General features: G+C 39.1%; 1 protein-coding gene across 1 annotated transcript in view; it reads left to right on the top strand.

Moving 5' to 3' along the window:
- Positions 1 to 13,990: 13,990 nt before the first annotated feature.
- Positions 13,991 to 14,748, top strand: part of SIGLEC1 (sialic acid binding Ig like lectin 1) — a 57,865-nt gene continuing 57,107 nt past the window's right edge. The window contains exons 1-2 of the mRNA XM_051973514.1: positions 13,991 to 13,997; positions 14,664 to 14,732. Of these exons, the coding sequence (XP_051829474.1) occupies positions 13,991 to 13,997; positions 14,664 to 14,732 (76 nt within the window). The remainder of the gene's footprint in view (positions 13,998 to 14,663; positions 14,733 to 14,748) is intronic.

The raw sequence follows: 14,748 nt of genomic DNA, 5'->3' as shown, positions 1-14,748 counted from the left end.
ATTAATAATTTCTCAGCTTTGAAATCCCAAGTTCTCCTAATAATAAAAATGCAATACACACTAAATGTAATTTTTCATATTAGGGCATTTGTTCTAGTTTTTCAAAACAGCATCATAAAAAAGAAACATAATAAAATATATGACAATATTAAAGGCTCAAAACATGAACTTGAAACAACAACTTATTGCCAACCAAAGACATTAATTCAGTTGAATGAATTTCCAAATTACTTTAGTAATTATAGATAAAATTTTAATAAAGTATTCATATAAAAATGTATATATAGTTTATATATATTACATATAAATTTATATATTTCAGATATACTTTATACATTTATATATACAATTTATATATTTATATACTTCATATTTTATATATTTAGATATATTTTCTATAGTATTTATGTATAAAATTATTTTGTACTTACTACATGCAGAGACCAAAGCACAAATTGTTCTTAGTTGCAAAGACAGTATCATCAGTTACCTTTCAGGACATAAATCAATCATACTATAAATAGTAATTCTCCCCAATTAATTTATCAAAATCCGATGTAAATTGAAATCTTAGATAGCTCAGTTTTAAATCAATATTTACATGATTTTACCTACTTTTCTACATTAACAAGAATATAACAATTGGTCAAATAAAGCTTGGAGAAATTGAGAAATCTCAAAATTGACTTCAACTGTCTGAGGAAGAAAGAAGCACAATGGACGCCTTCAAAGACAGAATGAGAATCATAGTATGGTAGTAGAATTAGGAAACTTGAGTTTAAATTCTTCCTCGAGCACTTATTAGCTGTATAATAGTAACATCTAACTGTCAGGTCTATTGTAAGGATCAAATGAAGTACTAACCAATCAATTAATATTTATTACATACCTATCCTATCCTAAATACTAAGAGTACAAAAAAGGGGTGAGAGGCAGTATCTGTTCTCAAGGAGCTTATAATTTAATATATACAAAGCACTTTGCAAATCTTAAAGCACCATATGCTAGATCAAGGAAATGAAGTTAGAGGTAGACTCCTTTCTAGGTTGAATCTCTGAGCCTGACCCTTACATCCCTGTGTCACAGGGGGAGCCACTGGTTGGACTAGCTGGCCTCTGGTGGCTCCTTCAGTTTTGAGGATTCTTGATTCTGTGATTTCCAGGAGAGATGTGTCTTGCCGGGAAGAGTCCGCCAAAGTCCATTTTAGAATTTTCATAAGGTCACAAAATTTTTACACATTCAGAATTAATATTATAACAAGTCTCAATTTTTTGGCAGGGGCCTGATTCACTGGGGATAGATCCAGTTCTGGAGCCCAGCTGGGCCCCACTTCTGGCCTTTTACAAACTTAATTAAGTACTCTTACAGTCGGTAGAATACAAGCTCCTCGAGAGCACAGGCTTTTTATAGTTTTGCTTTTTGGATCTTTGAAACTGAAATGGACAAATCTCTCCTTTCCGCCTCAGGCCAGCAGAAGAAAGTTTGCTTAGTTAGATCGGGGATCTCTTTTGTATTTCAAAAGACCGGATCAACGATGCCCTTAAGGTTATCTGTTCCAGGTGGGTGGTCTATTTATGCAACAGAATACCTACTCCCACCCTGTAGTAAAATGCTAATCACAGATTCCAATGTAATAATAGCGAACAAATATAAAAGCTATCCCTAGTGTTGTGAGGGCACGGAGTTTTCACCATTCCGTCCCGAGCTCGGTACCAAATAAATCCTAAATCTTCCTCATTGCCGCTGTCTTGAATTTTATTGCCTGGGCTATTTCAGAAACAAACCCCAGAATAGAACCTAGTACCTTGTAGGCACTTTTTCTAAAAACTCTTCTCAAATACCACTTTTTCCTATTATGATTAGCTGCTAAAGCCCTCCCTCCAAAAATTTTATCTTCTTACTACTTTTTTATATTGTTTTATATTTTATATTTTGAATAAATATAAAATACAATATTTTATATTATTGTATATACACTTACTTATCTATATCTTGTTTTCTCCAATGAATATGAATTTCTTTTAAAAATATTTTCCTCAATAGTATTTTATTTTTCCAAATACATATAAAGATTGTTTTCATCATTCGTGTAAGACTTGTGTTCCAATTTTTTCTCCCTCCCTCCTTTGCCTGCTCCCTCTCCAAGACAGTAAAGAGCATAAACATATGTCATCCTTTTAAACATATTTCCATATTTGTTTTGTGCAAGAAAAATCAGACCAGAAGGGAAACAACCATGAATGAGAAAGAAAAAGCAAATAAACAAACAAAAGGTGAAAATACTATGCCTTGATCCCCATTCAGTCTAGCCTGGCACATAGTAGGTGCTTAATATTTATTGATTGATCTATGGGTTTGGACTTGATCTGTGATCTGTGATCTATGGTTTGGCCTTTGTTCTCCTAGAGGACCACAGCTTCAGAAAGGTGATTGGATTTAAATTCAGCAAGTGAATTGGATTGAAATGAAGAAGAACTGGGTAAAGTCACCAGCCTCACTTTCTCCTCTGGATCCAGTGGCAAGATATAGATCAGGATGACTAAAGATGGCCCAGAATGCAGTGGGAGACCTTGGTCTTTTTAAACTAAAGTCTTTAACAATTCTCAGTTTGACTCCTCAGCACACCCATTCAGTGATTAAGACTAGATAAGAAATAAGTCAGAAAATAGTCTTTTTTACTTAGTTAAAAAAAGCAATCTGATAAGGGAAGACCCTCAGGGTTTCTGGCCCAAACCGAAGCAATCGGCATTCACTCTTCCCAGCCCAAACAATGACCAAAATGGAGCTTGGGCTGGATCCTATCGTTGGCCAATCAAAGAGAGGAAGAGAGATTTGGATTTAAGGTGAGGCAATAAATCTAGCTCTAAGACCCCAAGTATCTTTCAAGGTTTCTGCAATCAAAATTTACTCACCTGCAGGTAAGAGGGAAAGAGGAAAGGAGGAGGAAGGGAGAGGAAGGGGAAAAAGAGATGAAGAGGAGAGGGAATAAAAGCAGTGTCGTCCATCTGGAGTGGCCAGGTGGGTCCCCAATGGGGAAGCTCCTATGACTCACAGATTGTTTGTCCTTCATTCTTGAAGCGGACCATGACATCAGGGAGATGCTGCCATGACTTGCAAGTGTATTGGAACTAAGTGAGGGAGGGCTGTGCAAAGTCACCTGCCTCACTTTCCCCTCCAGGGCCATCTGGGTCCAGTGAACAGATATAGATCAGGATGACCAGAAACGATTCTGGATTCAATGGGAGAGCTTTGGCCTTTTAAAGTTAAGGTCTGGAACAGGTCTCAGTGTGAGGGAGGCAACACCCATTCAGTGATTTAGGTTAGGTGAGGAATCCTTTGGATCTGACCGAATAGGAATGGGAAAACTATCTGGTCCTCCAAGAGCTCTTTCTTCTCCAGGGCAAGGAGAGTGGCAAGGGCTCAGGCATTATGCAATTGTACTACTTCCCAGTGGGGAGTGGGGAGGGTGCTTGAGGTTTTAGGAAAAGAGGAAGCAGCCCATGGCTTTATATTCTTCCCAAAACTGAGTGGGACTAGCCAGTGCTCCAGGGAAATCCGGGGGGCCAGGAGCTTTTGGCTGGACTGCGGGTGCCCTGCTTTCCCCTCCTTTTGGATTTGACATTGCAGCCATCATCGGGCTCCCAACTGAGGTAATTTCTCCCTCTGGTGAGAAAAGGTGAGCAGGGGGTGCTGAGTGGAGAAACAAAAGGAAGAAAAGTCTCTGCTCTGGGGAAGAGCCGAGAGAATTTTGGGGGGGATGGGACCTTCTGGACTTTATTTCTTTGGTCTGAATTAGGGCTTTCCCTGGGAATTCCTGGCTGTGGAAATTTTTTCCACTTGTATGGATTAACAACTAATCTAGCAGTGACCCAGAGGTGAAATATTATGGTGGAAAGAACTCTGGCTTCTATTTCATCTCTGATGATACTTTCTATCAGGGACCCTGGACAAATCAGTCCATCTCTCTCAGACTCAGTTTTTTCATCTGTAAAATGGGATGTCTTGGTCTTTGTGGTGATTTCCAAGTCTGATTCTATGATCAGAGTGGCACTAGTCAGGGCTTTATTTTTATTCCTAGGTGTATGTTAATACATAGAGACCACATGCTATTACAGAGTGCTAGACAAGGAGTAAGAACTGGGTTCAAATACTGCCTCACACACTTCTTAGTTCTGTGACAGCCACTTTGAACCTCAGTTTCCTCATCTGAGAAATGTGGGAATTGGATGTAATGACCTTTTAAAGCCCAGCGATCAGATATTTTAGCTCAAAATTGATATAGCCAGCTTTATCTAGCACTTTAAGTGCTTCCCAATATTTCTCTTTTTTTATACTCAGAACACTTCAGGGAGTGAGGTGCAAGATCACCTTCCCTCCCCACAGATGGGGAAACTGAGGCAATCAGAGGCCAAATAACTTGCTGTGGATCTGAGGTTGGCTTTGAACTCAGTTCATCTAGACTCCAGGCTCAGAACTCTTCCCTCTGTGCCCCTTTGTAAGCTCAGCAAGCCACCCATCTTCTAGTTTCTCCCCTGTTCTCAATCTTCTTCTCATTATTTAACTTGACCCTTATCCTAATCCTAGAATCCATATCTCTGCACTGATCTCTGACCCTCATTCCATCTGCATACCAATGTCTTCTTCTACTTCATCTTCTAATCCCTAATTTTCATCAACCGGGATTGGGAGCTGGATTATACACAGGGCACTTCGAATCTGGAAGACTCATTCAAGTCCAGCTTCAGACGCTTATTAGCTGTGTGATCTCAGGCAAGTCACTTAACCTGTTTGCCTCAGTTTCTTCATTTGTAAAATGAGATAGAGAAAGAAATGACAAAAAAAATTTGTCAATTAGCCCAGTATTTCTGCCAAGAAATCCTCAAATAGGATCAGGGACACTAAATTCTAACCTTTCATCCCTATCCTGGTTCTCAACTCTTTTTTTTTTTTTTAAATTTTTATTTAATAATTACTTTATATTGACAGAATCCATGCCAGGGTAATTTTTTTACAACATTATCCCTTGCACTCGTTTCTGTTCCGATTTTTTTCTCCTCCCTCCCTCTATCCTCTCCCCTAGATGGCCTTTATATGTTGGATATGTTGCAGTATATCCTAGATACAATATATGTTTGCAGACTGGTTCTCAACTCTAACCCCAGTTAGAAACCCAATGATTTGTTCCAACGATATCCCAGGAACTAATCCCAATACTTAATTTTAGCCCAAGCCCTGTCTTAAATCACATCATTTAATTGAACCCTAAAAACCCTAAAAAATTGAACCATTTCATATAATTCTAGTGCTTTTCAGACCATTCTTTCTAATTCATTCTAACCTAAACCTAACCTGCCTCAGTTTTTTCATCTGTAAAATGAATGTCCTGGGCAGCCTGTCCCCGAAGACAGTATGGGTTCAAACTGATGCATGTGCAAAGGTGTTTGTTTTTTAACAATGAGACTGTGAACAGTAGCACGCATTTGTCAGGAGCCAGCTATGGCCCCCACCCTGAACCCAACCATAACTCTCACACCTTAATTTTACCACCAACCCCATCCTTAACTCTTATCCCTGGCACCAAAGCTTGTCCAAACCCTTGGTCTTTATTCCAGAGCTAATTCTGTCTCTAACATCCTCTTACCTCGTAGTTTTCCTATTTTGGGGACAGAAAGATTGAATCCAGATCTGAGGTTCCAGCTTCATGATGTGCTAGAAAAAGCAATAGTTTTAGGGAAAGGAATGGAGCCACTCACCACCGGTGTTATCTTGGGCAAAGTGACCACTCCCAGAGCCTTAGTTTTCTCATCCATAAAATAGATGTGATGATGTTTGCACTACGTAGCTCAAGGTTCTTGTGAGGCAATAAAATTTATCAGAAAATGAATCATTTTATAAGTCTCAGAAACCTATCAAATAATCGGAGTCCTAATCTGTCCATATCCATATACGGATCTCTCGTGCTGATCCAATCCCTAGCTTACCCTGTATGACAGAATCTGTATTTGACAGGCCAGAACATTAGACCAAAGCAAGTAAGCTGAAATTCAGTAGGGCTCTAAAACCAACTCGCCAAGAATGGGAGATGGTGGGTAGAGATGCAGTTTGTTAAGCTCAATCTGAGTAAACATTGAAGCCCAGAAAGCTAATAAAAGTGAATTTAGGCTGTCCCAAAAGGAGCAGAAAAATCAGAGTACTTAGTCCTGGGCAGACTATTCCTGGAGAACTGCGGTCGGTTTTGAGGCTTTGTGACTAGACTTTTGATTTTGGATTCAGGGGTCATCTGCAATCAGGAGACACTGGGTTGGATTTCCATCTGAGATACTCAGTAGGAGTAAGTCCTCATCGGCAGAATGGACATTGTCACTCACCTCATGCTAGACAGTGGAGTGGATAGAGCCCTTCTGATACTTTCTAGCTACGTGAGTGGGGCAAGGCCTTTAACCCTGCTTGCCTCAGTTTCCTCAGCTATAAAATGAGCTGGAGAAGGAAATGGCCGACCACCCCAGTAACTTTGCCAAGAAAACGCCAATTGAGATCACAGAGTCAGATGCGACTGAAATGACTAAACAACAAGAACATTCTGTAGGAAACAATGGAGACAATGATGTAAAATATTTTACAAACATTATTAATGTGCGGTGAGAGGCAGTTTTGCCCAATAGGGAGAGGGCTGATCTTGGTTCCAGGAAGACTTGATTTCAAGTCTGTCTTCTGTCTTCTGACTCTGAGCCACTGACACTCTCAAGGCTTAGGAAATTCTTGAAGATAATGAATCTTAGAAATGAAATAGGGGAAAGGTCTTTGACTTTTGATTTCATCTATAGGGAGAACTCTGGTGAGGAAATTCTCCACCAATTCAGACTGGCACCTTCTCATCAATAGCAAGCCACCCCTATTCCTGTTTCCCCCATTCTCAATCCTCATCTCATTATCTAACTTGACTCTCATCCTAATCCCAGAATCCGTTTCTCTACACTGATCTCTGACTCTCATCCCTTCTGCACACCGATGCAGATCTAATTCATCTAATTCATTTTCTAATCCCTAATTTTCATCAAGGGCGGATTGGTAGCTGGATTATACATAGAATACTGGACTTCCAGTGGAAACCAGGGCCACTAAACCATACATAAGGGTCTCTGAGGACTGCCTAGTAACTGAGAAAAGCACATTGCTCTTGTTAAATAATTAATTTGTTAATGTTTCCCAATTACATTTTGATCTGGTTTGGGTCACACTAGGGAATGCTGTGGGCCATGTGTTTGGCACCTTCACCCTAGGGCATGGAGATGAGATGATCTGCCCAGTGACACAGTCAGTGTTTATCAGAGCTGGGCTTAAACCCTAATCAGGAGGCTTGCTCCTCAGTGCAGAGTAAATACTTGGAAACATGAAAAAGTTTCTATAATTCTTAATATGCATTTATAATATAATGTAATATATAATAATTAAATGATGTAATACATGATATGTCATTATGACTATGTAGTATATTTTAATTATGGTAATATAATGTAATATTATGTTATATTAAACATGACAAATAATTATATGTATAGCCATATAATACAGTATATTCTATAATATTATAGTCACATAATGTAATGCATGATAATTATATAATGTGATAGATACTTTATATTATGTGATATATTGCATGATGTAATATATGTCATATACCATGTATTATAAATAATATAATATAATTAAACTATTATAATCATATAATGTAATATAGCATATAATATAATCATATAGTATAGTATAATACATCATGTAATATAATTATGTAGCATATATAAGATATATAATGCTATGATTATAAAATAGAATATATAATATACTATTGTGATGATATAATATATTAAATACATTAAAACAATATAATGTTATATTTTATATGATAATTATAGAATGTAATGCATTATGTACTTTTTATAGATTGTACTATATTATATATGTTATAATCATATGATCTGACAGATATAGTATATGTATATATTATATAATTATGTAATATATTATGTAATACAGCACATATTGTGATATTATGAGATATATAATCATATAACATAATATTGCTATAATATATTACATAATATATACTATTGTGATAGTGTACTATATATAATATACTATTATAATTATATAATAGAAATATAATCTTTATAGTATATGAACATGAATTATTATTCCGAGCCCTACAGTTCAGGAAGTATATTGATAAACTAAAGAGTGTCCAAAGCAGGGGAACCTATTCCTGTCATGTGAGGATTGGTTGAAGGACCTGAGAAAGAAGGGAAGCAGTTAGAAGGAGCTTGAGGGGAGATGGAATAGCTGGGCCAAACTTTTGAAAGTTTAAATTATGGAGGAAGGATTAGATGTCTTCTTTATCCCAGAGGCAGAAGTTGGAATACAGAGGTGGGATTAGCAAAATGGTGTCTGATTTTGAGGAGGAGATGCTGTTGGAGTTCTCTTTCCTCAGAAATCCTAACCCAGAGGCTAGATGGATTTTGTGTGGTATGTTGTCAGGGATGAGGGTGGGGTTGGTGGGAATGGTTTGAGTGACATGGATGTTGAGTTCCCATCCAATGTTGAGCTCTGAGATGACAAGTCTGGGATGGGAACTGGGAGACCCCCCGCTGGTTGATTTCATTGCATGACAGTGTCTACACAAGCAAATAAAGAAGAGAATCAAGGCATTTACTTGGATGTCAGTTAGCTAGAGCTGATTTAATGTCAGTTACCTTCAAACTCTTCATTTCCATGTTTATCTTACTCATTAGGTGGCTTCTATCTAATCAGTGCTTACATTTCTCCTCCCAATATTCCACTTCCTCTTCCTCTTTGATGAACTGGGTATAGGGAATGAATATTTAATCCTTGTAAACAAAATATAGTTAGAAAATTAAATCTGCTCCATGAATTTAATATAATATAGTTCAAAGCAAATGATAAATTATTTGCAAATATTCTCTGTTCTCTGTCTCTTTGTCTCTCTGTTTTTTTGTTTCTCTTTCTTTCTCTGTCTCTATTTCTATTTGTCTCTCTCAGACCCAGACTTGGGATTTCTTCATTGTAAGGAACTCCCAGTGTGGAAACTCCCCTTCCTCAATTCAGAAAAATTACTTATCTGTACTTTCTACTCTTTGACATTTGACTAGGGGCATTGAAAATTTAGGTGGTGCAGTAGATCAAATGCTGAGCCTGAAATCAGGAGGACTCATCTTCATGAGTTCAAATTTGTTATCCTGATTGTGATTCCATGATATTTGAATTGTTTGTAATATTGCCCGTTTGCAATGTTTTATCCTTGATCTGGGAGCTCTGGAATTTGTCTATAACATTACTGGGAGTTTTCATTTTAGGATTCATAAGTTCACATCTGATCTCAGACACTTAGCAGCTGTGTGACCCTGGACAGGTCACTTAACTTTGTTTGCCTCGGTTTCCTCATCTGTCAAACTAGAAAAGGAAAGGAAAAACCACTCCAGTATCTCTGCCAAGAAAACCTCAAATGGGTTTATGAAGAGTCAGATGTAACTGGACTGGCTGAACATGTAAAAATGAAGGGAACTGTCCAAAGTTACATAGGTAATATGTAACAAATCCTGCCCTTGGAGTCTGATTCTGAAGCTGGTCCTTTCTTCATTACTCTTGGTATAACCTAAAGAGCATTAACTCTGGAATCTGAGAACCAAACTTTAAAATTTGCCCCTCAAATGTCAAAGATTAGAAATTACATATAAGTAATTTTTCTAAATTGAGGAAGGGAAGTTTCCACACTGGAAGTTCCTTACAATGAGGAAATCTTGGGTAACTTTGGCCAAATCACTTTCTCTTCCTCAGTTCATTTTCCGTTTTTGTATAATAGGGATGACCAGCTGACTCTTGGAGTCCCTTCTAGCACTGTGTCTTTGATCTGACTCTCTTGGTGGGTGACTGTTGTCTGACAGTTGGCTTTTTTCAGAACACGATGATTTACTTAAAAAAATAATAATAGCTTTTTATTTTCAAAATATTTGCAAAGATAGTTTTCAACATCCACCCTTGCAAAACCTAGTGTTCCAAAATTTTCTCCCTCTCTCCCTTCTCCCTTCCTAGACAATATGTTACATGTGTAACTCTTTTATATCTATTTCCATGTTAATCATACTGCACGAGAAAAATCAGATCAAAAGGGAAAAAATTAGAAAGAAAAACAAATAAGCAAACAACAACAACAACAAAGGTGAAAATACTATGTCGTGATCCATATTCAATCTCCATAGTTCTCTCTCTGGATGCAGGTGGTTTTCTCCAACACAAGTCTATAAGAATGCCTCGAGTCACACTGTTGAAAAGAGCCAAGTCTATCACAGTTGATCATCACATAATACTGTTCTTGTGACCAATGTTCTCTTGCTTCTGCTCACTTCACCCAGCATCAATTTGTGTAAGTCTCTCCAGATCTTTCTGAAATTATCCTGCTAGTCATTTCTGATAGAACCATAATATTCCATAATATTCAGTCTTCCCCAACTGCTGAGTGTTCACTCAATTTCCAGTTCCTTATCACCACAAAAAGAGCTGCTACAAACATTTTATACACAGATGGGCTCTTTCCCCTTTTTAGGAACTCTTTGGGATCCAGATGAAGCAGAGACACTCTGCTTTGACAGCCTCTGGGTTAGGACTTCTGAGGAGGGAGAACTCCAACAGCCCTTGGAGCTTTGTTCCAAATTGCTCTCCAGAATGGTTGGATCAGTTTATAATGCCACCAATAATGTATTAGTGTCCCAGTTTCATCCCCTCTAACATTTGTCATTCTCTTTTCCTGTCATCTTAATGGTTCACACTTTTGAGAGCATCCTTGCCAGCTCAGAACATCCATCCTTGATTGTCTATCTCCATCTTTTTGATCAAAGAGGGATTTGGTCTCCGGAGCTTTCCACTAACTGTCTCCCTTGTTTCTTTCCCCACCTCCCTTCCCTCTTCACTTTCCTTGGGTCTCAGCCTGAGAGGGAACTTGTGTTGAACACGAAGAGAAAACTGAAACCAGACTCAGAGAAATCTTGGCAAGAGCAGAAACGAAACTGAACACTTCCTTCCGTTGACATTCACAGAATATTTATCCCTCCCCTCCCGCTCATATGACTTTGGCCAAAACCACTCTCTCTCGCTTGGGCTTTGCCACCTCATTGTAGAATTTATTTCTAGATCACTCTTTCCTTCATCCCCACTGAACTCTCCCTTGAGGCAAAGAAAAGCCTTTGATAAGAAGACCATGTTTGATATTGAGTCCCAATGGCCTCCAACCTCGACGCTGGGAGAGAAGAGCTACGAACCATTGTATCTTCTCGGGGACCTTCACTGGTTTTTCCATTATGGAGAGGGAAATACCAATTATGGCAGCGACCATCAAGAGAGCTTGTTTTATGGAAAGCATTTAGTTAGCTAAGTAATGAACATAGGAATCACACATCATAAATCTAGAATTAGAAGGAACCTCCAGTCTTCTCTAATCTTACCTCAGGGTTACAGAGGTCCCTCACACAGGTGAGAGAGGCAGGATTCAAAACTAGGACACCTTATGCAGTTCTACCTGACTCCAAGCTCTCTCCACAGCACCACGTAGGAAGTAGAATTGTTATTATTCTCTTTCACCTCAAATGACCAATAATTTCTTGCTGATTACATTTGGCATTATTTCATTAAAATGTAAGGTCCTTGAAGGCAGATTTTCTTGTTGTTGTTGTTGTTGGTTTTATTTTGTTTTGTCTCTGGATGTTCAGCACCTAGCACGGTGGGCATTTCAGAAATATTTGTTAGTTTAAATATTATTGTGGCACATTGAATAGTTCATTGGATCCCAAACCTGAGAACTTTGGTTCAAATCCATTCTCTGATCCTTACTAGTCAGTTACACTCCTTGGGTCTCGACTTTCTCATCTATGAAATAGATAATTGGACAAGATGATCCAGACTGTAGTTCTCCTCAGCTCAGCTCCAGATCTAGCATAATCTGAGCTAAGGATTGATGGTTAGTAGCAGAGCCAAGGGGCAGCTAACCATAGTGCGCAGAGTTCCAGGAAGACAGCTTCCTGAGTTCAAATCTGGCCTCAGACACTTTCTAACTATGAGGGCCTGGGCAGGGCACTTCACCCTGCTTTTCATCTATTAAATGAGCTGGAGAAGGAAACGGCCAATCCCTCCGGTATTTCTGCCAAGAAAACCCCAAATGGGGTCAAGAAGAGTCAGACACGACTGAAGTGACTGAACACCAACAAAGAAGAGCCAAGTTTCAAAATCGCTTCTTGTGATTCCGTAGCTAAGGTCATGTTTTCTTCCTGGGATCCCACCCAGGGAGTCTTCCTTGCTCTTAGAGAACCGCAAGAAGTGGATAATTTTGGTTTTGTTTCCAGGAGACAAATGGGGAAGCCATTTGTCAGTTTTCTGTCAGTTTGTCAGGTTTCTATCTTTATTTCCATCCTCTCATCCCTTTGCTGAGTCAGTACTTGGTACCAGGCAAAACTGTGAAGTGTGCCCAGTGTGCCTCACATCCTGCTGGTTCCTTCTTCCTCTGCTTTCTCCACTTCCTTTTACTTTCTTAATAAGGCTTTCATCATCCTTCTTCCCTGCCCTAGGATACTGCATGATCTGGGAACCTCTCTGAATCTCAGTTTCCTCTTCTATCAAATGGATAGTAATGGATCTCACCACCCAAATGAATTTCCCTTGCTAATTAAGGAGCAGATGAGATAATGGGATCAGCACGGAATAGTGGGTAGAGTGCAGAGCCTAGAGTCAGGAAGACTTGAGTTGAAATCCCACCTCTGATATCTGTGATTCTGAGTAAATTACTAAATGAAATGAGGGAGGAAGGCCCCAAGGTAATTTCTAGCTCTTCAGCTGCTATATAAGGTTCTACCTTTTCCCATTTCCTGTTTCCAACTGTAGATTTCAAAGTAAATTCAGCTCTTTCACTTGGTTGCTACTCTCTGTTTTCTGAAAGATCTTACTGTTAAATCCAGTCAGTCAGTCAATCAATAAACATTTATTACTTGCTTCCTATCTGCCAGATTCTACACAAAGGGCCGGGTTCACAAAAAGAGCTAAGAGACAATTCCAAAGATGATGAGCAAACAATTATGTACAAATGAGCCATAAATTAAGAGAAATGGCTAATGCAGGGAAAGCTCTGGAATTCAGAAGAGTTGGGAAAGAATTCCTATAGAAGATGGGATTTTATGATCAGCAGGCTAATTTCAGAAAGGCCTAGAGAGACTTATGCTGAGTGAAATGAATAGAATCAAGAGAACATTGTATGAGCAACAACAAGATTATGTGAAGATCAATCCTGATGGACGGGGGCTCTTTTCAACAGCGAGGTGATTCAGGCCAATACCAATAGATTTGTAATGGAGAGAGCCATCTGCACCCAGAGAGAGACTGTGGGAACTGAGTGTGGATCCCAACATAGTATTTTCACTCTTTGTGTTGTTGTTTGTTTACTTTTTTTTTTCTTCTTTTTTCCTTTTTGATCTGATTTTATTTTGTGTAGCGAGATAATTGTACAAATATGTATACATATATTGGATTTAACAGATATATTTAACATAATATTGGATTACTTATCATCTAGGGGAAGGGATGAGCAGAAGGAGGAGAAAGTTTGGAACAGAAGGTTTTGCAGGGGTAAATTTGTGGCGATCAATCAATCATGTCATAGTGGGATTGCTTTAGTGCATTAGTTGGATTTCCCTGAAGTCCTTTTCAGTTGTCAAATTCTATGGTTTATTGGGCATCTATTTTACACCACGGCAGTTACCTGGATAGAGAGCAGGAACTGGAATCAGGAGGACTGATCTTCCTGAGTTCAAATCTTGCCTCAGATAGACAATTATCAGTGACATTGGGCAAGTCACTTAACCTGATTGCCTCAGTTTCCTCATCTGTGCAATAAGCTGAGAAGGAACTGGCACACCTCAAGAAAACTTCAGTCGGCATCATGAAGAGTCAGATGTGACTGAGAAGATCCAAAACAATAACATTTTGTGTGAGATACCATGGGATGAATGAATGGGAAGGGATCTAAGGGGGAAGCCCTTCCAGCTTCTTCTTGTCCTTGAAAAGAGATCTTCTGGAAACAATGGCCCCACCTTTAAGGAGTAACTCTGGAATTTTGGGAGCTTCTAAGGGGATTTCTTTCACAAGGATTTGGTATGGGATTTTGTATAGGGCCAAGATGACTTCTCTCCAGGGTTTTGTGATAATGATTTCATTTCCTGGCCCCAGTCCCTATCTCACCAGTTCTCTTCTGCCCAGGAAAGTGAGTGACTAAGAAAGGACCTTTGAGAAAGAGGTATTGGGCCAAAGGAGAATGGGAGGAGGGGTCAGTGGGGATCTGAGGATATTCCAGGGCAAAGTATTCGTGAGCTGGGAACTTGATCTTCCCTGACTCTGGGGCAAGGTCTTCCAGGCCTTCCACTCACTTCACCAGCCTGCCTTCAGATGATGGTGCTTCAGGTGCTAGGGGTGATGACCTTCATATTAACAACCCACCTTTCCAAAGGTTTTTCAGGATTACAAATCACTTTCCTCCACATCATCCTCAAGGCAAGAGTTATCAACCCCTTTCCTAAATGGTCTTCCCTTCCAACTCTCTTCTTTCTCTCCCCCAGGAACACTGCTGGACTTGGCCATGTTGTTTTTGACCTGGCTGCTTCTCCTTGGGTCTACCTTCCATCAAGGTATGCTTAACCTCGA

Source organism: Antechinus flavipes, chromosome 2 (genome assembly GCF_016432865.1).
Source record: "Antechinus flavipes isolate AdamAnt ecotype Samford, QLD, Australia chromosome 2, AdamAnt_v2, whole genome shotgun sequence".
Taxonomy (NCBI): domain Eukaryota; kingdom Metazoa; phylum Chordata; class Mammalia; order Dasyuromorphia; family Dasyuridae; genus Antechinus; species Antechinus flavipes.
The sequence above is the reverse complement of the archived record's forward strand: the minus strand, read 5'-3'. Positions and strand labels throughout refer to the sequence as shown.